The sequence below is a fragment of the Phyllobates terribilis genome, unplaced genomic scaffold (genome assembly GCF_046119375.1).
Source record: "Phyllobates terribilis strain yellow unplaced genomic scaffold, ASM4611937v1 Scaffold_7__3_contigs__length_470593459, whole genome shotgun sequence".
Classification (NCBI taxonomy): domain Eukaryota; kingdom Metazoa; phylum Chordata; class Amphibia; order Anura; family Dendrobatidae; genus Phyllobates; species Phyllobates terribilis.
In genome coordinates, this window is record NW_027362767.1 from 256403978 (window position 1) to 256429914 (window position 25937).

The window sequence follows — 25937 nt, forward strand, 5'->3', positions numbered from 1 at the left end:
TGAACTTCCCTTTTTATGATTTTTGTGTTCATGTTAGTTTTAAAGGGTTGTCAGATTCTTTAAAATTTATGGCCTGTTCCCCAATCAACTGTCTGAAGGGAGTGCGGCTATCTAGTGCATTCTCATTTTTCCATCAGCTTGTTTTTTATGTCACTTTTTTTTTCTTACAACCATTTTGGGGAACTGATTACCACTTATTATAATTTACTCAGTGTACCACACTATTATTGCCCATCAGTAATAAACCGACGACCAGTTTATTATTGGGGCCTGTGTTGGCATCCTGCCTCTCATGGCAGCCCATCAGAGCCCTGCTACATGGAGCTCCTTCCCTCTATCTAACCACCGCAGTGCCACAGTCGCTTTTGACGTTGGCAGTGTGCAGAGTTAAAGTTTTCTTTGAACCTGGATTTTAGTCACAATGTCCAAGACTGCCCATGCCATCACCATAATGTGCATCTACATTATTCTGATTTATGAAGTTAACATTACATTCTAATTTTTCATAGGTTTACATTCAGATTTGTAAAATGGACTTACCTTTCCTTGTTCCACCTCTCGGCACGCCATGACTATCACCTGTAAGAGATGTCACCATAGTCATGAATGGGTTGACAGTTTGCAGATCCCTGACTAGTATATTTACATGTGCACTTTCCCCACAGCATCAATAAAGACCCCTGATACATTAGATTCTGCCACATGTTGCAGACACATTCACTGTGCGCAGAAGTGAGGACAGCAGACATGGCGGTCACGTGGTATTATTATGTGACTTACCATCTTCATCATCAAGGTGGCTATCACAGCACTTTGGCTATCACTGCAATGTGGCTATCACTGCCCCAACAGTACACAGATGGGCAGCTGGTGGCTTTTTTTGGCACAGCGCGGTCATGATAAGCAGATACTTGTCACGCCGGTAACTCGCACGCCTTCTCAGTGCCGTCCTACTCACCGCTCTGCTCCACACAGTAAGTACAGGCCATGGACCCCGCTGACGAATCAGGTGCCTGAGACCCAAAGTTGAGTGTTCAATTCCTGTATGAGGAAATTTGTTCTCAACGCGAGACCAGCTGAAGCAGGCAATTAATGTGGAGACAAATCAGCTGCAGGATTTGTCCACCTCAGTTTCCACCCTATCCCACGCCTCTACTGTGTCAGGTCATACTTCCTCTCCTGGCATCTTCTCTTGGGGAACCGCCTGAGGCTCCAGTTTCTGGTGGAGCAGCTGAGCTCCAACTTCCACTCCCATCCCGCTACTATGGAGACCCCAAGGAGAGCCGCATCTTATAAACCTGTGCCAAAACCACTTCCCTCTCCACACTCATCTCTTCGCATCAGACCAAACCAAGACTGCGTTTATGGTCTCTCTCCTGTCCAGACAAACCCTGGCTTGGGCAAATCCCATTTGGGAGTGTGGAGGACCAGACAACCAAGATTTAGGGAAGTTCCTGAAGATGTTCCAAGCAATATTCAAGGTACCAGGCCAAATCTCCTCAGCCACCTTGTCTTTTTTGACTCTGAGACAAAGCACGGACACTGTGGCTCAATATGCTTTATGCTTCCGTACCCTGGCTGCAGAGTTGGCTTGAAATGAAGAAACTCTGTTGGCGATCTTCTGGCAGGGTTTGTCTGGTCGTATTAAGGATGAGTTAGCAGGCAGAGATCTACCATCTTCCCTGGATGCCCTTATACACATGGCTACTAGGATCGATCTCCATTTCATGAGCAAGCTCTGGAACAAACTCAAGTATCATTTCGCATCAGAAGACTAACCTAACCTTCCATTACCCCTTGCTGCCGAAAGCCACACCTCGTGCTATAGAGCCAAACTTTCTGTACAAGAGAGACAGCGAATATATAGAGAGAACGACTCCATGTACTGTGGAGGAAAAGGACATTATGTTCATCAGTGCCCAGTAAAGCCAGGAAACTACAGCACCTAGGGTTGGTCGGAGAGATGACCCTAGGTGAGAAAGATTGCTCTTCAAATCTTTTGACAGAGGTCACCATGATCTGTGGAGAGAGGTCTCTCTCTGCGGCAGCTCATTTAGACTCCGGCTCCACTAGCAACTTCATCCATCGTGACCTGGTTCTTCAACTTCTGCTTCCTACACAACAGCTAGATCAACCCCTGGTTATTGCCTTCATTGATGGACAACTCCTGGTGAAGCCTATCCAATATATCATGCAGCCAGTCACGTTGCGGATTGGAGCCCTGCATATCGAAAGAATTTATTTCTACCTGCTACTTAAATCCGTAAACTCTGTTCTCCTGGCTCCTGGGTCTTCCATGATTGCGTTTACACGCGCCGGTGGTTGACTGGTCCACTGGCCAGGTGCTTCAGTGGGGACCGTGTTGTGCTACCAACTGCCTTGCCCAAGTCTCCGTTTTCCGTGCCTCCGAACCTTTCTTCTTTGTAAACCTATTATTGCACCTTTGCATACGTCTTTTGTGAAAAGAAGGCAGAGGTCTTGCCTCCCTATAGACGTTATGATTGTCCCATCAATCTTCTGTTAGGTACTTCTCCACCCCGTGGCAGGGTGTATTCCCTTTCCCTGCCAGAAACTCATGCCATGTCAGAATATATCCAAGAAAACTTAGCCATGAAATTTATCCGTAAGTCTGGCTTCTTGTTCATGACAAAGAAGGATGGTTCTCTAAGTCCCTGCACTGGCAATCACGGCCTTAACAAGATAACCATTAAGAACAAGTATCCACAGCCTTTGATTTCTGAATTATTTGACAGAATCTATGGGGCAAACATTTTCACTAAATTGGATCTACTATGGGTTTACAACTTGATCCGGATCTGCAAGGGCGATGAATGGAAGACTGACTTTTATACCCGTGATGGTCACGAGTATCTCGTCGTGCCTTTGGTCTGTGCTATGCGCTCGCCATGTTTCAGAAATTTGCTAATGACATCTTCCGGGACCTCCTCTATTTTTCCGTGGTCGTGTATTTGGACGACATCCTAATTTTCTCCCCTGATTTACCTACCCATAGAAGACACGTCCGTCAGGTCCTGCAGTGTCTACGGAAGAACAATTTGTTTGCCAATTTGTCTAAATGTGTCTACAAAAGATCCTCCTAGCCATTCCTCAGCCAGATTGTTTCAAGCCAGGGCCTCGAAATGGATCCTGTCTGAGAAGGTTTCTGCTGTTCTCTCCTGACCTCGTCCTCAAGGCTTGAATGCCATGTAGCGGTTAATGGGTTTCGCCAACTTCTACAGGCAATTTATTCCACACTTCTCGTCCCTCATGGCGCCCATCTCTGCCTTAACTAAGAAGGGGGCTAATGCCAAGTTCTGGTCTGAATCGGTCGTGTTGGCCTTCCAGCACTTGAAAGAGGTCTTCGTGAGAGCTCCAGTGCTGCACCACCCGATCCTAACAAGCAGTTTCTCCTGGAGGTGGATGCCTCCTCTATCAGTGCTAAGGCAGTCCTTCTGTCACCTGTGTTTTTTTCTCCAAGCTGTTTACACCGGCAGAGAGAAACTATACTATTGGTGATCGTGAACATCTGGCCATTAAGATGGCGCTTGAGGAATGGCAACAACTACAGGAAGGCGCCAGGTCTCCGGGTAATATACAAGGAACATAAGAATTTAACCTTTCTGCAGTCCACCCAGTGGTTAAATCCTCGTCAAGCCAGGTGGGCACTCCTCTTCACCCGTTTCAACTTTTAATTGCACTTCCATCCTGCAGAGAAGAATGTTAAAGTGGATGCTTTGTTTCGATCCTTTGACGTGACTGATTCCGGGTTAACCCGGATAGGATTGATGAAGCGGCTCCTCTTTTAAAAGACATTCCTCCGTGTAAGACCTTTGTTCCTATTGCTAAGAGAAGAAGAATTCTGTCCTGGGGACACGAATCCAAGCTGACCAGCCATGTAGGTATACGTAAGTCTACTGAGCTGATTGCTCGCCGCTTCTAATGGCCCTCGCTGGCCAAAGATGTTTGGGACTTTGTCTTTTCACTGTGCGTTAGAAGCAAGTCTCTCAGAAATAAGCCTGCTGGTCTCCTTCAGCCTCTGCCCGTTCATTCCATCCCCTGGCAACACATTACCATGGATTTCATCACGGACCAGCCCCTCTGAGGGCTACAGCACCATCTGGGTCATGGTGTACCGGTTCTCCAAAATGGCTCACTTCATTCCCCTGATAGGCTTTCCCTCCGTTCCCAAGCTCGCCACGCAGTTCTTTCAGCATGTACTTCGTCTCCATGGTCTTCCTCTCCACATTGTCTCTCATGGTGGGGTCCAGTTCACATCAACATTTTGGTGAGCTCTTTGGAAGCTGCTGAATGCTCAGCTGTATTTCTCCTCCGCGTACCATCCTCAGATCAATGGGAAAGTAGAACAGGTCAATCAGGTTCAAGAGAACTACCTACGCCACTTTATCTCTTCCCGTCAGGATGATTGGGTGCAGTTACTTCCCTAGGCAGAGTGTTCCTACAGCAACCTTGTTGGGAAGTCGTCCGGAGCATCTCCATTTTTTGTTGTATAGTCCCATCATCCTCAAGTGCCCCTTCCTCCTTAAGGCGGTGTCTTGAATGAAGTCTCATGCAGGAAAGAGAAGAGAAGTTCTCCGCCTCTTTACCAATCTGGAGATAAAGTCTGGTTATCTTCCCGAAATATTAGCCTGAAGGTGCCTTCCTATAAGTTTGCCTGTACTTAGGTTCCTAGTTTGCAGTCAGTCTCTAGTTACCGGTCATGGAGCACTATTGTTTAGTCTCTCCTGCTAACGACCCGGCTTCTTTACTCGTCTAGTCTGATCTCAACGCCCCTGACGTCGGCTTAGTATTCTGAACCTGTGCTGTCCAGTCCGACCACAGACTGTCTGACCAGCCCGACCACAGACTGTCTGACCAGCCCGACCACAGACTGTCTGACCAGCCCGACCACAGACTGTCTGACCAGCCCGACCACAGACTGTCTGACCAGCCCGACCACAGACTGTCTGACCAGCCCGACCACAGACTGTCTGACCAGCCCGACCACAGACTGTCTGACCAGCCTGACCACGACTCTGTCTTCTCCTTCTGTGTTTCGTATTTGTGAATCTGATCCGTTGGTCAGCTGCTGCAGGTCCAGGCACTGCCCTGGAGTGGCAACTGGTGACTACCCTAATGGCCCAAGCCTATCCTCACCATCAGAGGCTCTAGTGAAGACCAGGTAGTTACTTAGTCATGCCCCTCCAGGGTAACCCCGGCCAGTGGAGCAGTGGGTCCACACCCACCACCGTCACAATTATAAATAGTTTTCTAAGCTCAACCTCAGAGTTTATAGGATGTAGAGACTTTTTGGGCATTTTCTTTTACTTAAATGAATGTATTTTGGGCTGTAAATCAGTTTTGCAATTGTGTTTTATTAAACATTTTTCAGTATTTTGTTTTTACAGACCCTTTGTTTCCCATTGCTGGATGCAGAATTAGTTAACTGAGAATCCATCAGTGAGCTGATTCAGGAGAGTTTGTACCACTTTCATCTGTCTTTTTTCTGTGCTTCTCTCAGCTGATTTATGGCCACATCAAAGTTCAGTTCAACTTTGATGTGGTCATAAATCAGCATTCAGAAGTTCAGAGATTTAAATGAATTACAAACTTACTGTTAGATGAAGCTCACTGATGGATTCTCATTAAACTCATTCTGCAGACAGCAATGTGCAGGGAAACAAAGGACCTGTAAAAGCCAAACAGTGCAACATTTTCAATGAGACCCTATTGCAAAAATTATTTTTAGCCAAAAATACAAAGATTTAGTAAAGAAAAAAAGTGCCTCAAAAGGTCTCCATATCCTTTAATAGGTTTTTTTTCTGATTTTTGTCCATAATGTGGTCAACTTTTTGGACAACTGATTACAACTGTGTCTTAATGAAGGTAAAATCAGTTTGTACAGAAGAACATAATTGTGAGGTCAGCGTCTCCTAAAAGTAGTTTAGGAAACCACTGATCTGAAGCAGGACCCAGCCCGGGTCATGGAGTCTGCAAGCCGGGAAAGAGTAACAGCCCTGTCCTCTGCGGGAAACAATGATGACTGTGTCCTCTTCATAAATGCAAATGTAAGAGCGCCTCGCTGTCAAATCACTACTGACATCAACATGGGGGTAGTAGTAGAAAGCAGAATGTGGATGGCTGATGAATGGGAAGCGCCTCTTTTGGAGAACATTCATTTTTTATTAAATGGATTTCTGCAGAGGCGTAGTACAGTTTATGCTTCGTGATGATTAAATATTCATGGATCCTTCCTGTATTTTCTAGGAAAATGTTGTTGTTTTTAATATGAGTTTGTCATTGCTGCTATTACAGTGAATAATTGTGGAGTGGAGAAAACTTGGAGCGGGCATGCTTACCTTAACATTATACTGCCATATCATCCTCCAGAAGTCCACCACTGTGTGGCTCAGGGGTCCCTGCGTGGCGATGTACCGCGGCTGCTTATCTACACCCTGCAGAATCGAAGAGTTTCATTTACTACAATGCATCATAATCAATATATGGCATTATATGGTGTAAAACTGGAAGGATCTGTAGGATATGGCATGGAAGAGTATAAAGCATGCATGGTATAATATAGAATACGTGAGGGATGGGATTGTATATGGTACAGACAGTGGAGTATATGTTCTACATTGCTAAGGAATCACAGGGAACCTCTCTTGCCCTAGCAGACTCCATATATTACCTGGTCGGACATTGATCTGAACGCTGCATGTACTACATGTAGAGATTACAGAAATATTCTATTTACCTGTATGAAGCTCGCATTGATGTAATCAGATCCAGCTTCCTCTGCAAGTAACGTGATAGGAACACGGGTCTGATCATCTAAAACAGCAGAAATATCGAATTATGAACCGGAGGTCCCCAGCCTGTGGCTTCCAAACTATAGTGAAGATTGGGGGTCAGGTAGTGGCACTGGTAGTGTAAGTTGCCAGTACCCAGGGCAAGTGTAAGAACCGGCAAGTGTAGAACCGGCTGGGCACACTGCATTGCACAAAAACATACACCACTAGCGTAAGGGTATGCTGGGAGTTGTAGTTTTGCAACATCTTAAAAAGCCACAAACTATAGAACACTGTACTAAAGTGTAGAGCTCGGCGTCTGTGATGATTAACCGGAATCTATGAGTTTGCATAATTATATTCATTTGCAAATAACTAATATCATTAGACTGAATTGCAGAATCGTATCCTTTGTCTACAGTGAAGCCTCTTGATGCTGCTGCTGTGGTGCCCCTGAGGGTTCGGTCACCACAGAGATGTTGCATCTCACTCTCAGGTAAGGAAGGAGTACAGCTCAGGACCCTAACACCTGTATCCAACACACCCCACTCCAGGCCAGCAGGAGGGGCAAGATGTCTCTGGTGCTCTGGTGCTTGCTGAGCCCCTTTCCTGGCTGGAGTGGGGGGAACCCAGAGAGGGGAGAACCATGTAGTGGGTGTGGGTGGAGGAAGCAGCTCAGGGGAGCACATGGGAGGAAGTTCACGCCAAGATAAGGAATAGCAATCTCCACTGATTTGTAATCTGCAGTATATTTTATGTGTTTTATTAGTGCAAAAACACCGAGATCCTGCACTTGATGCAATTGCATTTTTGCATGAGTTTTTCAGGCTCCCCATAGAAGAAAAAAGCACCAAAACAAGGCACAGTTCCACTGCGTCCTTAAATGCACAGTGGGCATGAGTTTTCCTAAAATCACATCCACTTTGCTTGAACTGTTAAATGCAGATTTTCTCCATAAAAAAATGCAGCCTTTACGCTATGTGTGAATATGGACATAGACTTCTGAGTATGGAGGTCAGGAAAGCTCAGTGGGGTCCATTGTGCGAGCTATAAAGTGGCCATATTAGTTATCACTGCATCGTCAGCGTCCTGTCCTATAACCAGACACATCAAATTCAGAGATTTACATTTATTACATGGTGACAGCTCTAAATTCAATTGGAACTAATTATTTTGCATGTAAAGCAGTTCTCATGAATATTAATCAGATCTCATGAATATTAATCAGTTCACAGGAGATCCTTTCCCAGTGCTCCTCACTTCCTATATACGGCTTCCCGCGTAGGTCCTCTGTATAATACTCACATGGCAGAATGTCCTTGTACCTATTCTTTTTCAGGTTTTCCTGGCATCCTCCAGCTTCCGTGGAGTAGTTGCTATCTTGTCGAAAGGCTGCAGCACGACACTTGATTTCCTGCGAAACCCCCCCAAAAAACAGGTAATTTTAGCCAATTATATGAATGCCATTATTTTTAGTAAAAGCGAATGGGAGGATGCTACTCAGGACTGACAGCTTTCTCAGATACTGATATAAGAAAGGCTCTTTTCCTGTCTGATGAGGACGTCTTAGACCCTTAACCCCTTTACCCCCGAGGGTGGTTTGCACGTTAATGACCAGGCCAATTTTTACAATTCTGACCAGTGTCACTTTATGAGGTAATTACTCTGGAACGCTTCAACGGATCCCCCTGATTCGGACATTGTTTTTTCGTGACATATTGTACTTCATGATAGTGATAAAATTTCTTCGATATCACTTGCGTTTATTTGTGAAAAAAAAACGGAAATTTGACAAAAATTTAGCAATTTTCAAACTTTGAATTTTCACGCCCTTAAATCAGAGAGATATGTCACACAAAATAGTTAATAAATAACATTTCCCACATGTCTACTTTACATCAGCACAATTTTGGAACCAAAATTTTTTTTGTTAGCGAGCTATAAGTGTTTAAAAGTTGACCAACGATTTCTCATTTTTACAACAAAATTTCCAAAACCGTTTTTTTAGGGACCACATCACATATGAAGTGACTTTGAGGGGCCTTCATGACAGAAAATTCCCAAAAGTGACACCATTCTAAAAACTGCACCCCTCAAGGTGCTCAAAACCACATTCAAAAAGTTTATTAACCCTTCAGGTGCTTCACAGGAATTTTTGGAATGTGGAAGAAAAAAATGAACATTTATATTTTTTCACAAAAATGTTACTTTAGACCCCAATTTTTTTTATTTTCGCAAGGGTATCATTAAAAAATGAACCCCAAAATTTGTTGCGCAATTTCTCCTGAGTAAGCCGATACCCCATATATGGGGGAAAATCATTGTTTGGGCGCACGGCAGGGCTCAGAAGGGAAGGAGCACCATTTGACTTTTTGAATGTAAAATTTGCTTGAATAATTAGCGGATGCCATGTTGCGTTTGGAGAGCCCCTGATGTGCATAAACAGTGGAAACCCCCCACAAGTGACCCTATTTTGGAAACTAGACCCCTCAAGGATTTTATCAAGGGGTATAGTGAACATTTTGAACCCAGAGGTACGACACAGAATTTGATAACATTAGGTCATCACATTGAATAAATTGTCATTATTGTTGAGTGCAAGTGCTCACTACTTGAGTTTGCTTCGGGTACTCAGGTATGCACCATGTATCACGGGTGCTCAAGTGACATGCTCGAGTCCCCGCCCGCATGTTTCACGGTTATTAGACACCCAGAAAAAAAAACATGCGGGGATCGCTCGTGCATTACAGGCAATCCCCGCAAGTTTTTTTGGGCTGTATAACAGCTGCAAAACATATGGAGCGGAGATTCAAGCATGTCACTCGAGCACCCGCTATACTGGGTGCATACCCGAGCACCCGATGCAAACTCAAGTAGCGACCACTTGCGCTCAACACTAGTTGCCATATCGTCATTTTTTTTTTTTTCACTTCTGAAAAAATCCTAACCCTAGCCCAACCCTAACCCTAGCCCAACCTTAACCATAGCTCAACCCTAACCCTAGCTCAACCTTAACCCTAGCACAACACTAACCTTAACCCTAGAGGTTTTTTTTAACGCCGTTCCTCGTGCGGTATAAGTGATTAGATGACTTTATTCTTCGGGTCGGTGCAATTACAGTGATACTAGATTCATATCGGGTTTTTATGATTGACAGCTGTCACACACTAAAAAAAACTTTTTTTTGCAAAGACTAGTTTTTGCATCACCATATTTTGAGAGCTATAATTTTTCCATATTTCGGCCGACAGAGTCATGTGACAGCTTGTTTTTTGCGGGACAAGTTGACGTTTTTATTGGTACCATTTTCGGGCACTTGACATTTTTTGATCGCTTTCTATTACTATTTTTGAGAGGCAGAATAAACAAAAAACAAAAATTCAGGAACTGGCTTTTTGGATTTTTTTTATGCCGTTCTGCAGGTGGTAAAATTAATAAGGCAGCTTTATTCTTCGGGTCAGTACGTTTACAGCGGTACCACATTTTTTTTTTTTTATGTTTTGGCGCTTTTACACAATAAAAACTATTTTACAGGAAAAAAATTGTTTTTGCATCACTTTATTCTGAGAGCTATAACTTTTTTAATTTTCGGCCGTTGGAGCTGTATGGCGGCTTGTTTTTTGCGAGATAAGATGACGTTTTTAGCGGCACCATTTTTATTTACATTCATCTTTTTGATCGCATTTTATTCCATTTTTTGTTTGGCGGTATGATGATAAAGAATCGTTTTTTTTGTTTGTTTGTTTTTTACCGTGTCCACTAAAGGGATTAACTAGTGGTATGTCCCACTTTGGAACTTTCACTTTTTGCAGCTTGATCGGCTGTATAGCATAGAGAGCAGCAGCTCCCTATGCCATGCAGCTTGTCAGCGCTGCACATCGAGAAGTTACTTTGATCGCGCACTGCGCATGACCAAAGTAACTTCCTGCCTCCTGGTGACCCGGATGTTGTCATGATGACATCGGATCACCATGACAACATCCGGGACTGGACTCAGACGCCGGGGGACGCCGGCAGAGAAGGTAAGTATCGCGCTTACCTCCTCTTGACACCGGAATGCTGCAATCGATTTAGATCGCAGCATTTCGGGGGTTAATGTGCATGGAGTGGTGCGGGACAATCAGCTGAAACCCGGCGGTGATCTCGCCCGCAAAGCTTGTGTGTGTGCGGGCGAGATTGCCAAGGTGTACTAATACGTACCTGGTCCATAAGGCCCAGGGCGCAGATACGTATTAGTATGCCTTGGGCCGGAAAGGGGTAAAAGGGGTTTTATCTTCTTAGATGGGTAAAATTTCAAAGTGTTTACAAAAACAAGCAACTTTGTAATTTACCGCCTACTAAAATTTCTCTCTTCTCAATAACGGGGAGATTTTTAATTGTCTAGTTTACTGCTCATTGCCTCTGCAGTCGAGCAGAGATGGCCGGTCTAGACAAGAAGCGCAGCACTTATAAGCTCTTTCCAATAGAGCTTGTAATCACAGCTCTGAAGCTGGCCAGATCGCTGAATGCAGCCAGCTTCGGTGCCCCTGCGCTCCTTCGATGCTGCACAGGCAATGCTTTGTCTGCTTGGAAGATGAGAGATCACACAGTTTGGACTGGCAGCTTAATCATGCCACTGGACAAAAGTGCCAACCAATTAGGTGCACACTGCCCCCCTCCCTCCCAAGGTTCAAGGTTGGGTGCATTGTGCTCCTGAGTGGGGCAACTATTCTAGGGAAACAAATACCCCATCGACTAGTCAAAAGGATATTTGCATATGAAAAAAAGAAGTTTGTAAAGACTTTTTTTTAAACATCTGTTTAGGTGACACAGTATAAAGAGCAGGTTATCCAGGGAATTTAGCAATAAATATACAAATGCTGGTGGATCAGAGGGCATGGGGAGCTGTCAGGTTCCCTATAAGGACTTTTGAATAATGCAAATGAAGCTAAACTGTATCCCAGACCTTCCATTTGTGAACACTATCTATCTATATATATATAATCGTCTGTCTGTCTGTTCAGGAAATCCCGCGTCGCTGATTGGTCCGGCTGCGGCCAATCAGCGACGCGGGATTTCAGAAAAAGATGGCGGCCGTTAGCGGCTCATCTGCCGGATGGAGGTCAGCGGCGATGCAGCAGGGAGATGAGCAGCACAAGTACCCCGACAGGCGGTGCCGCTCACCTCCATGGAGCTAACGTCGGGAGATCAGCGGCTTGGCCTGCTGATCTCCGGAGGGCAAGTGTGAACAGAGGACCGGGGAGCGGCGCCGCCGGTCGGGATACTTCTGCTGCGAGCAGCCGCTCATCTCCCGGCTTCTCGCAGCGGAAGTGGCCGCACAGGCAGCGCCGCTCTCCGGTCCTCACTAATACGACGCTGATTGGTCGCGGTCGACGCCCGCGACCAATCAGCATTATTGGCGCCACATTTAAACCCCGCTCTGCTGATTGGTTGAGGCCGCCAGCCGCGACCAATCAGCAGTTTTGGCGCCAAATTTAAACAACACTCTGCTGATTGGTCGAGGCCGCTGGCCGCGACCAATCAGCGATTTTGGCATCAAATTTAAACACCGCTCTGCTGATTGGTCGCGGCCGCCAGCCGCGACCAATCAGCGAGATTGGCGCCAAATTTAAACAACGCACTGCTGATTAGTAGCGGCCGCCGGCCAGCCGCGACCAATCAGCGAGATTGGCGCCAAATTTAAACACCGCTCTGCTGATTGGTCGCGGCCGCCAGCCGCGACCAATCAGCGATTTTGGCACCAAATTTAAGCACCGCTCTGCTAATTGCTCCCGGTCGGCCGCATACATATTCTAGAATACCCGATGCGTTAGAATCAGGCCGCCATCTAGTAGTCCTATAAAGCTGATTACTATACTGCAGAAAGGGCAACAACCATCCAAACATATCAAGTAATATAAAAGAAGTATTGACTAATGAAGGTTAGGGCTTAATGATGAAGTTTGTACAAGAAAGGAAGCAGAAACAGAGTTCTGGTACTTCTGACCCCATAGGGAAGACTTCCCTGAAGAAAGCTCATAATAAACTTTAATTTTAGAAAAATGTACAAAAAAAGGTAGTGGGGAGTGTGGGCAGAACAGTGAATAGGAAGCAAGATAACTTTCTCAGGCTGCGTGACTCCTTGATTGACATTGGTCACATAATCAACACATGTAAGATCCAGCGTCTATGGAATATGTCCCTACATTTATTTACCTTTGTGCACAATGTAGATGTTGCACACTCTGGAATCGCATGCAATCTGCACATATTTGTTTTTAGTCACTTTTCTTTTTTTTTAGCTTGTGGTATTCATTGTTGTTTTTTGTGCTAAATTCAACAAATTGGTGCACAAAATTCCTGAGTTTTGCTAAAAAAAAAAAAATTATCTTTATTTTTGTCTTTTAGGAGAAGATGCCTCTTTTTGCTTTAAAAAAAAGTGCAAAAATGTTGCATAAATTGCACAAAATATCCAGTTGAATATAAAATCACTCTGGGGGGAACAAGGAGTATATTTGTGCAAAAATGTTGCAAAAAAACTGATGAAACATCTGGAAAACAAAACCCACATCCACATTGGCGAACGTTAAAAAAAAGCAAACAAACAGTTGAACACATAATATAGACTTCAAAAAATTTAACAATTAACAGAAGAATTTAGCACAAATTAAAAACAGGTGAAACTAGACAGAAAAGGCTCAAATACAATAATGAATCAGGCCCTTAAAATACTAAAAAGAGACTAAAACCACAGCAGAAAAAAAGAAAAAAACAAGATAAAAACATGTATAAAATGCAGTAAAAGACTCAATAAAAAACACAAGTAACCTAAATTAATGAATTTAATCTCTTGATTGCTGTTTTTCTGCCTGTTACACAGTGCTAGAGGAAGTTTTGCAGGTCACTTCTCTATTTGAAGAATTCTGCTTCACTTGTAATGATCTTTCATTTCTTGTATGATGAGAGAGCAGTGCATTGTGGGAGGTAGGAAAAATTTCAGCATCCAAATTTTCATAAAATCACTCCTTATTGAATAAAAATATTAAAAAAGTCACAAGTCTGTAACTAACTGAATTGCAAGCAAACGCGTTTCGGACTGCTGTCTTTAGTCATTGCAATGGAGAAAATGACATAAAATCATATGAAATGAGTAGATCTAAAACTTTGCAGTTATTAAACTGTGAAATGCAAGGTTGTTTTTTATTTCATTTGCAGATTACAGAGCTATGAGCGAGCCAAGATCCAGGGACATCTGCTTGAGTCCTACATTGGGTCTCACACAGCACATGTGGCAGGTTTTATGCCCAGATAATCTGCAGCATTTTACAGTACCAGCAAAGTGGGTAAGTCCTACATTAGTCTCAGCCACATGATGCATTTTTTTTGTGCGGAACCCATATGCCACATTTTTTAAATGCAGAAATGCACCTTTTTGTTGGGGGGTGGTGTGGATTTTACCCATTTTTTTTTTAGCGGTGACCATAAATCCACCAGGTATTATGTTGTCACACTTTTTGGTGCGATTCCACATCAACAAAAAAATGCACAAATAAGTCCAGAAAATATGCACAGACTTTAAATGCAGAAAATCATTTTAGAAACCCATGCACAAATTTTACACTAAATATGCAATATGTGAACTTGGCTTTAAAGCTGCTACATTTTCTAGTAACATTAGCTGTGTATAAACCTGCCCCCACATTGATTGACGGCTTTCTGTGTATATTGTACGTGGGCAATAAGCTACCAATCAGTGGTGTGGGCCGGGTTATACACAGCTCAGCATTCAGAGAACTGCTAGATCTGCAGCACAGAAAACTGTGACTGTATCGAGCCCAGCAAGTGACATATAGCTGGAATCAGGGTCTCTGCCCCTACATCATGCTGCTCCCAGATTGGGTAGAAAAAAAAGTGGTGACATTCTCTTTAAAGGCTGGAGAATGAGCTGGCAATGGGCTTTATATGGATAACCTTATAACAGATACCCTTAAACGCTGGATGACTGGTATTGTACGTCATCAGCGGGTATCAGTTCCCAAGCCATGACGTGCTATATCTGTCGTGTAATTGAACTGTCACAGAGTGACAGCTTTGTGCTGACAGCGGTCAGTGACTGGCACGGGAAAAGATGCGGGGACCAATAATAGCGGTCCCCGCTCTCCGATCGCTGTGAATTTAATTATCCATTCACAGCGTGGATCCGATGCGGGAAGTACTGAATCAGCAGCCCAGCTCCGAATCTCCTCACTCTGTCAGTGACTGTCGGAGATCGGAGCTGTGCTGCTATCAGGAGTAGAAAAAATAAGTCAAAATTACCACACTTGTATCCCAGTGTCTCCTCAGTCTCCCTGTCCCTTCTTATATATATATATATATATATATATATATATATATATATATATATACACATACATACACACACTGCATAACTAACTAATGTATATATATATACAGTGGGTACGGAAAGTATTCAGACCCCTTTAAATTTTTCTCTCTTTGTTTCATTGCAGCCATTTGGTAAATTCTAAAAAGGTCATTTTTTTCTCATTAAAGTACACTCTGCACCCCATCTTGACTGAAAAAAAAAAAAACAGAAATGTAGAAATTTTTGCAAATGTATTAAAAAAGAAAAACTGAAATATCACATGGTCATAAGTATTCAGACCCTTTGCTCAGTATTGAGTAGAAGCCCCCTTTTGAGCTAGTACAGCCATGAGTCTTCTTGGGAATGATGCTCCTAGAGAGTTGGGAGAAGTTGCTCTTGGAGGATGTTTAGATCCCATTCTTTATTCATGACAGTGTTCTTAGGAAAAATTGTGAGTGCGCCCCCTCCATGGATGAAAAGCCCCCACACATGAATAGTCTCAGGATGCTTTACTGCTTTACAGTTGGCATGACACAGGACTTATGGTAGCTCTCACCCTTTCTTCTCCGGAGACTCATTCTTCCAGATGTCCTAAATAGTCTGAAGGGGCGTCATCAGAAAAAATAACTTCTGCAGTCCAAGCCCTGTACTTCCTACAGAATGTCAGTTTGTCCTTGATGTTTTTCAGATTTTTTTTGCTGACTTTCATGACACCAGGGCAGATTCCAAAGGCCTTTATCCCACTATGTGTGCCAATGCACTGACACCCGCCTGCTGCCATTCCTGAGCAAACACTGCACTGGTGTTGAACCAATCCCATAGCTGAATCTAATTTAGCAGACGGTCCTGGGTGGACTTTCTTAGACTCACTGAAGCCTTATTTAGAGCAATTGAGCTTCTCTCTTTGAAGTTCTTGATGATCCAATAAATGGTTGATTTAGGGGCAATCGTACAAGCAGCAATGTCCTAGCCTGTAAAGCCCTTTAGATGCAAAGCATTGATGACTGCTTCTGTTTCCTTGGAGGTAGCCAAGGTTAACAGAACAAGACAATGATTTCAAGCTCAGCCCCCATTTAAAGCCACCAGTATCAATCAGCAAGACAGAGTGATATCAGCTACCTTGTCCTTGTTAACACTTTCTCCTGAGCTAATGAGAAGATCTTTTCAATTTTTTGCAATTGATCTGATCAGTCTTCAAAACACTCTAAAGTTAATGCAAATTACCACTATAAAAAATGAAGCAGCAAACTATGTAAAAACCCAAATTTGTGTCAGTCTCAAAACTGTACACTAGGCTTTATGTATTTATGTAAATATATATATACAGTCGGTACGGAAAGTATTCAGACCCCATTAAATTTTTCACTCTTTGTTTCATTGCAGCCATTTGGTAAATTCTAAAAAGTTCATTTTTTCTCATTAAAGTACACTCTGCACCCCATCTTGACTGAAAAAAAAAAAAACAGAAATGTAGAAATGTTTGCAAATTTATTAGAAAACAAAAACTGAAATATCACATGGTCATAAGTATTCAGACCCTTTTCTCAGTATTGAGTAAAAGCCCCCTTTCGAGTTAGTACAGCCATGAGTCTTCTTGGGAATGATGCAACAAGTTTTTCACACCTGGATTTGAGGATCCCTTGCCATTCTTCCTTACAGATCCTCCCCAGTTCCGTCAGGTTGGATGGTGAACGTTGGTGGACAGCCATTTTCAGGTCTCTCCAGAGATGCTCAATTGGGTTTAGGTCAGGGCTCTGGCTGGGCCAGTCAAGAATGGTCACAGAGTTGTTCTGAAGCCACTCCTTTGTTATTTTAGCTGTGTGCTTAGGGTCATTGTCTTGTTGGAAGGTGAACCTTCAGCCTAGTCTGAGGTCCCGAGCACTCTGGAAGAGGTTTTCATCCAGGATATCTCTGTACTTGGCCGCATTCATGTTTCCTTCAATTGCAACCAGTTGTCCTGTCCCTGCAGCTCAAAAACACCCCCATAACACGATGCTGCCACCGCCATGTTTCACTGTTGGGATTGTATTGGGCAGGTGATGAGCAGTGCCTGGTTTTCTCCACAGATACCGCTTAGAACTTTTTGGTGATAATTCTATCTTCGTCTCATCAGACCAGAGAATCTTATTTGTCATAGTCTGGGAGTCCTTCATGTGTTTTTGAGCAAACTCTATGCGGGCTTTCATATGTCTTGCACTGAGGAGAGGCTTCCGTTGGGCCACTCTGCCATAAAGGCCCGATTGGTGGAGGGCTGAAGTGATAGTTAACTTTATGGAACTTTCTCCCATCTCCCTACTGCATCTCTGGAGCTCAGCCACAGTGATCTTGGGGTTCTTCTTTACCTCTCTCACCAAGGCTTTTCTCCCACGATTGCTTAGTTTGTCTGGACGGCCAGGTCTAGGAAGACTTCTGGTGGTCCCAAACTTCTTCCATTTAAGGATTATGGAGGCCACCGTGCTCTTAGGAACCTTGAGTAATGCAGAAATTATTTTGTAACCTTTGCCAGATCAGTGCCTTGCCACAATTCTGTCTCTGAGCTCCTTGGGCAGTTCCTTTGAGCTCATGATTCTCATTTGGTCTGACATGCACTGTGAGCTGTGAGGTCTTATATACACAGGTGTATGCCTTTCCAAATCAAATCCTATCAGTTTAATTAAACACAGCTGGACTCCAATGAAGGAGTAGAAATATCTCAAGGAGGATCACAAGGAAATGGACCGCATGTGACTTAAATATGAGTGTCTGAGCAAAGGGTCTGAATACTTATGACCATGTGATATTTCAGTTTTTCTTTTTTAATAAATTTGCAAAAATTTCTACATTTCTGTTTTTTTTTCAGTCAACATGGGGTGCAGAGTGTACTTTAATGAGAAAAAAATGAACTTTTTAGAATTTACCAAATGGCTGCAATGAAACAAAGAGTGAAAAATTTAAAGGGGTCTGAATACTTTCCGTACCCAGTGTATAGTGTTATCTAATGTCAGCAATGGTAGAGTGACCCCTTCTAGTAGTGTGATATTAGAGTTGGAGGTTTGGTGTAGTAGATTCGATCATCTGGTGGTTTGGGACGGCACTACTGACTAATCTGGTGCAGTGTTATATATGACCCGGAGTTTTGGGATGCCATTGTCCCATTGGCTGTAATGTGACCTATGTGTGTTACTGCCCAATCAGTTGTGGTTATATATTAGCTCACATACAGTGTCACACTCCCAGCAAAAGTCAGGTTGTATAGAAGCAGGAATAGCAAAGTGTTAAGATCCAATCAGTTCTTGTATTAATTTCCAATAATACCTGGAATTGTAGTAATTATCATTTTCAGATCTGAACGAGCCGAGTATGAGGAATGTAGAAAAATAATGATATTTAAGAACACCGGCTCACCTGAAACTCCTTGCCCAGGGGGTCCTCGCTCCCTTTGTGTTTTAAAGACTCCACTTTTGCCAAGAAGCCCCTCAGGTTTTCGGCCATCTGACTCATGATGTTTCCCTGTCCACTGAACACAGACAACCTGTGTCTCCAGAGTCAGGGGAAAAGCTGCTGCAGAATGAGGAAGTGTCCTGAGAGCAGAGGCGGCCACTCCTACCTGTCAGTCCTGCACAACCGGAGGAGCACCTAGGCTGGAGCAGCCCAAGCTGCAGTCACACTGTAGCCAGACAGAGGGAGACAGTCAGTGAGCAGGAAGAGACAGGAGGCTGCAGCCCACAAGTACAGTCGCTTCCTCAGGGTGTGCACCCTGGTTATAGAAGTATTTCTATATGTTTTAATGTAGTCACGGCACGCCCAAGAGGCACGGCCTGTTATGTTCTAAATTTGGGAATCAATGGCAATCTTTATACATGAGTCCCACTAGATCAATACACTAAAAGTACAGCCGGATGCTGCCTTACCAAGGGTAGGGCTGAACATGGACAACACCCCAGGCCATAAACATCTTTACCATCCATCATAGTTACAGCATTTACTCAACAGCATTGTTTGTGTCCATAGACCCTGCACCCAAAACTTTAATGATTGCCTCATTCTGTGACCATGGACCCTTAGGAACTATGAATGATCCAGAATGTTCAGTCCACCCCTATTACATTATCTCCTGGTCTGTATTACCTAGTGATTAAACAGGGCAAATGGAGGATAACAAACCAATATATCAAAATACCTCCTAAAATTCATCCCCGATGGTCTATGCAGAGAGATAATATATATTGTTGTGTTGTGATAGTATATATTGTACATATTATATTATTGTTGTGATAGTATATACAGTTGTGCTCAAAAGTTTACATACCCCGGCAGGATTTTTCCTTTCTTAGCCTTGTTTCAGAGAATATGAATGGTAACAAAAAAACTTTTTCTCCACTCATGGTTATTGGTTGGGTGAAGCCATTTATTGTCAAACTACTGTGTTTTCTCTTTTTAAATCTTAATGACGACAACAAAAAGACCTGGACTGTTGCTCAGTGGTCCAAGGTGTTGTTTTCAGATGCAAGTAAATTTTACATTCCATTTGGAAATGACCCTGATCAAAAGTTCACATACCCTGGTGATTTTGGCCTGATAACATGCACAGAATTTGACACAAATGGGTTTGAATGGCTACTAAAGGTAACATCCTCATCTGTGACCTGTTTGCTTGTCATCAGTGTGTGTGCATAAAAGCTGAGTGAGTTTCTGGAATCTAGACAGACTGTTGCATCTTTCATCCAGCCACTGATGTTTCTAGATTGTGAGTCATGGGGAAAGCAAAAGAATTGTCAACGGCTCTACGGGAAAAGGTAGTTGAACTGTATAACACAGGAAATGGATACAAAAAAATATCCAAGGAATTGATAATGCCAGTCAGCAGCGTTCAAACTGTAATTAACAAATGGAAAATCAGGGGCTCTGTAAAAAGCAAACCACGGTCAAGTAGACCAACAAAAATTTTGGCCACAACTGCCAGGAAAATTGTTCGGGATGCAAAGAAAAACCCACAAATAACATCAGGTGAAATCCAGGACTCACTGAAAACTAGCGGTGTTACTGTTTCAAGATGCACAATAAGGAGGCACTTGAAGAAAAATGGGCTGCATGGTCGAGTCACCAGAAGAAAGCCATTACTGCGCAAATGCCACAAAGTATCTCACCTACAATACACCAAACCGCACAGAGACAAGCCTCAAAACTTCTGGAACAAGGTCATTTAGAGTGATGAGACCAAAATTAAACTTTTTGGCCCTTGGCCACAACCATAAACGTTACATTTGGAGAGAGGTCGACAAGGCCTATGATGAAAGGAACACCATTCCTACAGTAAAGCACGGAGGTGGATCGCTGATGTTTTGGGGATATGTGAGCTACAAAGGCACAGGAAACCTGGTAAAAGTTGAAGGAAATATGAATGCAGCACGTTATCAGCAAATACTGGAGGCAAATTTGCACTCATCAGCCCGGAATCTGCGCATGGGATGTACTTGGATGTTCCAACATGACAACAATCCAAAATACAAGGCCAAGTCGACCTGTCATTGGCTACAGAAGAACAAAGTGAAGGTTCTGGAGTGGCCATCTCAGTCTCCTGACCTCAATATCATTGAGCCACTCTGGGGAGATCTCAAGCGCGCAGTTCATGCTAGACAGCCCAGGAATTTACAGGAACTGGAGGCTTTTTGCCAAGAAGAATGGGCAGCTTTACCATCCGAGAAAATAAAAACCTCATCCACAACTACCACAAAAGACTTCAAGCTGTCATTGATGTTAGAGTGGGCAATACATGGTATTAAGAACTGGGGTATGGGAACTTTTGATCAGGGTCATTTGAATGTTTTTGGTATTCATTAAGATTTAAAAAGAGAAAACACAGTAGTTTGACAATAAATGGCTTCACCCAACCAATAACCATGAGTGGAGAAAAAGGTTTTGTGTTATCATTGATATTCTCTGAAACAAGGCCAAGAAAGGAAAAATTCTGCCGGGGTATGTAAACTTTTGAGCATAACTGTATAATTCATGGCGGTGCTATAGATCTTATAGGCAGACACTGTAATACACACATGCAAATACATGGAAATGATATAGCACACACAGATGATATAACTACAGCAGCTATCCTCTACTATCAGCAGGGCATAAATCAAAGTACAGTATATAAAACTTAAAAATGTCTATCTAATGGAAGTAATACAAAAACATAAATAATAAATAGAGAGAGAGAAGAGATATAAAGGGGCAACAAATATTGTAATACAAAAAATATAACGTTTATTAAATATTCACCAACGCATTACATATAAATGGAAAAAGGCCTGCTAAACTTGTATCAGTATAACGATGGAAAGTGATCCAAATTAGGATCAATAGATTCCTGATAACAATAGGCAGCGTATAACCCAAAGGATCCTCCCCCAATAAATACAAATATGTATAGTTGGACAATAAAAGTAATATAACCTGGCACACAATGGATGTCAAGGTACAAGTGCTTCTCACTAAATTAGAATATCATCAAAAAGTTGATTTATTTCAGTTCTTCAATACAAAAAGTGAAACTCATATATTAAATAGGGTCATTACAAACAGAGTGATCTATTTCAAGTGTTTATTTCTGTTAATGTTGATGATTATGGCTTACAGCCAATGAGAACACAAGAGTCATTATCTCAGTAAATTAGAATAATTAACAAAAAACACCTGCAAAGGCTTCCTAAGCGTTTAAAAAGGTCCCTTAGTCTGTTTCAGTAGGCTAAACAACCATTGGGAAGACTGCTGACTTGACAGATGTCCAGAAGGCAGTCATTGACACACTCCACAAGGAGGGCAAGCCACAAAAGGTCATTGCTAAAGGAGCTGGCTGTTCACAGTGTGCTTTATTCAAGCATATTAATGGAAAGATGGAAAGTTGAGTGGAAGGAAAAAGTGTGGTAGAAAAAGGTACACAAGCAATCGGGATAACCGCTGCCTGGAAAGGATTATAAAGAAAAGGCCATTCAAAAATTGGGGGGAGATTCACAAGGAGTGGACTGCTGCTGGAGTCATTGCTTCAAGAGCCACCACACACAGACGTATCCAGGACATGGGCTACAAGTGTCACATTCCTTGTGTCAAGCCACTCATGACCAATAGACAACGCCAGAAGCGTCTTACCTGGGCCAAGGAGAAAAAGGCCTGAACTGTGGCTCAGTGGTCCAAGGTGTTGTTTTCAGATGAAAGTAAATTTTGCATTTCATTTAGAAATCAAGGTCCCAGAGTCTGGAGGAAGAGTGGAGAGGCCACAATCCAAGCTGCCTGAGGTCTAGTGTGAAGCTTCCACAATCAGTGATGGTTTGGGGGCCATGTCATCTGCTGGTGGAGGTCCACTGGGTTTTATCAAGACCAAAGTCAGCGCAGCCGTCTACCAGGACATTTTACAGCACTTCATGCTTCCCTCTGCCGACAAGCTTTTTGGAGATGGAAATGTCATTCTCCAGCAGGACTTGGCCCCTGTCCACACTGCCAAAAGTACCAATACCTGGTTTACACACAACAGTATCACTGTGCTTGATTGGCAGCAAACTCGCCTGACCTTAACCCCATAGAGAATCTATTATAGAGAATCTATGGGGTATTGTCAAGAGGAAGATGAGAGACATCAGACCCAACAATGCAGACGAGCTGAAGGCTGCTATCAAAACAACCTGGGCTTCCATAACACCTCAGCAGTGCCACAGGCTGATCGCCTCCATGCCACATTGCCGCATTGATGCAGTAATTGATGCAAAAGGAGCCTGACCAAGTATTGAGTGCATTTACTGAACATACATTTCAGTAGGACAACAGTTCGTATTTTAAAAATATTTTTCAAGCTTTTGTTATAAAGTATTCTAATTTACTGAGATAATGACTCTTGTGTTTTCATTGGCTGTAAGCCATAATCATCAACATTAACAGAAATAAACACTTGAAATAGATCACTCTGTGTGTAATGACTCTATATAATATAGGAGTTTCACTTTTTGTATTGAAGAACTGAAATAAATTAACTTTTTGATGATATTCTAATTTAGTGAGAAGCACCTGTATTTCAATACAAATAAACACTTAGGTGAATTAACTCAAATTACATAGGAAAATGATAGGGCATCTATGTATAATAATATTCCCATTGATGGGGGGGCAAGCACCTCCTTTTTGGTCTTGTACTTAGTCTTTTAAGCGGCTTCACCTCGTTAATTCTTGGTTTAGAATATTTTTCTAGGTTGTTACAGTATATAAAACTTACGTGTAAAGATGGAGAACCTCCAAAGAGACAGCCCCAAATATCTCACGATATACCGCTATCTCTACGCCTTGATGTCGGTGGTGCCTTGTAATTGTTGTGCAGCTCTGTATCGACCAGTCGCACTGCATATAGAGACATATGGAGAAGTTACTCTGAGGGACTGACTGCTACAGTGGTTTCTACAGGATGAAGTTCTCCGTTCAGTATATGACCTGTTACACGAGGCCGGTTATGTCACTACACACCAGTATATCACACAAGCTTCTCGGTTGCTACACAGGATGTAACAAGGAACCATGTGAAACACCATTGTAATACTGTGGTGGAGACACCAGCAAAGTGACCTGCTGCTTTCTGAGCAAAATCCACATAGAAAAAATTCCAAAAGAAAACACTAAATCAGTCGTATCTTATAAATTGCCTGCTATACAGAGAGAAATATCTCACACTCACCCTGTTCTCCCATTCTCCATTATGATGCACCCTCCAGTGTTAATGGACTGTAAAAAACAAGTAAGAGTTACTAAAGTATTTTAGGTGGGGGTAGCCGTTACACAGGTTGTTCCATTGTCCAATATTTCTATATGTGATTTTACAGGCTTAAGGAGGACAGAGAGTCTCACATTTAGGACCTGCCCTACCAGACACAGTAAAGATGTGTGTATATGATGCCTTTTTCAGGTGGGTCCACTGTGAAACCCACCTAAAAAAGCACCCTAAAATGCTTAAAATATTGGACATATATATTTATATATCAAAACGATTTGCTGTTGATCTGTTCAGTCTTGTGATCGTCTTTTAACGTCTTCAGGTTTCTAAAGACGCCAAGAAGTTAAAAAAGTAACCATTTTTGTGTCATCTTCCACTTGGAATATGCCACAAACTAGATAAAGAAGTCTATGGGGAGCTAAATAAGACAGACTGAAGGCACCTGAAGACAGTGGCAGACTGAAGACACCCGAAGACAGTGGCAGACTGAAGACACCCGAAGACAGTGGCAGACTGAAGACACCCGAAGACAGTGGCAGACTGAAGACAACCGAAGACAGTGGCAGACTGAAAACACCCGAAGACAGTGGCAGACTGAAGACACCCGAAGACAGTGGCAGACTGAAGACAACCGAAGACAGTGGCAGACTGAAGACACCCGAAGACAGTGGCAGACTGAAGACAGTGGCAGACTGAAGGCACCTGAAGACAGTGGCAGACTGAAGGCACCTGAAGACAGTGGCAGATTGAAGACACCTGAAGACAGTGGCAGACTGAAGGCACCCGAAGACATTGGCAGACTGAAGGCACCCGAAGACAGTGGCAGACTGAAGGCACCCGAAGACAGTGGCAGACTGAAGACAACCGAAGACAGTGGCAGACTGAAGACACCCGAAGACAGTGGCAGACTGAAGACAGTGGCAGACTGAAGACACCTGAAGACAGTGGCAGTCATCATATTATATAGCACTGTGTACTTGTGACGCGCCCCCTGGGGCCGTGGGGTACTCGGTGCCGGGCCGGTCGGTGCTAGGGATGTCACGGTGGCAGTGACCCGATCCGTGGCCCCAGGCAGTCAAATAATTAAAGAAAAGGGGAATAAAGTTTTTGGAGAATAATGTTCATGATGCCACCTGTGCTATATGGGGCCGCCGCTGCGGTGCAGATCCCCTGGAGCTGACGTTGACGCAGCAGAGTTGGTTCATCTCTCCACAGGCAGCGCTAAGCTCCAGGGCAGGATATGAAGAATTGTGGAGGTAGATGTTGTTGGTGCGGTGTAATGCAGGGCTGAGGGCGCAGATAATGACCAGACAACAAATTAGTGGTGGTTTCCTCTATTTTTATTGCGGTTTGTTGGAGCAGACCGGGGCACTAGCTGGTAGTGGAGGCCCGGGCGGCCTAGAAGCAAGTTGGGGATCCACCTAGCTAGGTGGAGTTGTAGGCCTTCCCTCTGTGCTATTCTCTTTGGCCCTGCTGCTTGTAGCTATGCTGTGGCCCTCGTCCCTGAGTAAAACATCTCTTCTTCACCCGTATGGCAGACAGCTCGGGCCTTCTTCAAGTGTCGCTCCCTCGTGGCGGCGCTGGGCCCTATGATGCTGCTGAGCCGCCGGGTGTCTGGTGGGGCCAGGAGACCTGCAGTCTCCTGCCCTCTAGATTTAGCTGCCGGGCCTTCAGTGCCCACACAGCCACGGACTCCAGTGTCCGGTTCCCTTGCGCTTCTCTCTGGGGCGAACTTGTACACAGCTCCCTCCCCCAGGTCCTTCCTCGACGCTCTCCTGTCTCCAACTCTCTTCTCAACTCACTTTTCTAACCCCGCCTCCAGGTTCCAATTTAAAGAGGAGGAGGTCCCCTTTCTGGTCTGGAGCCAGGAAAGTGTTGTATGCTGGTGAACCTGATTAGGGGACCCCTCCTTGCTTCTAGGCATGGCATCACCCCCTGTGAGGAAGGAAATGCCACTGTGGCAACCAGACCCCTGGGGTGCCACACTTGCAGTTGCTCAGTTTGCCTTTCTAACAAGCTAATTATTCTCTCTTCCATTAGGTCTATGATATAACGTGATTAAAAACTGACGAGCTGAATC

The 25937-nt window shown here is 43.6% G+C and overlaps 1 protein-coding gene across 1 annotated transcript in view; it reads right to left on the reverse strand.

Moving 5' to 3' along the window:
- Positions 1 to 18756, reverse strand: part of PTPN18 (protein tyrosine phosphatase non-receptor type 18) — a 41090-nt gene extending 22334 nt beyond the window's left edge. Inside the window, exons 1-5 of the mRNA XM_073640375.1 lie at positions 18517 to 18756; positions 8094 to 8202; positions 6755 to 6831; positions 6357 to 6452; positions 541 to 579 (exon numbers count right to left, since the gene is read on the reverse strand). Of these exons, the coding sequence (XP_073496476.1) occupies positions 541 to 579; positions 6357 to 6452; positions 6755 to 6831; positions 8094 to 8202; positions 18517 to 18612 (417 nt within the window). The 5' untranslated portion in view covers positions 18613 to 18756. The remainder of the gene's footprint in view (positions 1 to 540; positions 580 to 6356; positions 6453 to 6754; positions 6832 to 8093; positions 8203 to 18516) is intronic.
- Positions 18757 to 25937: the final 7181 nt, after the last annotated feature.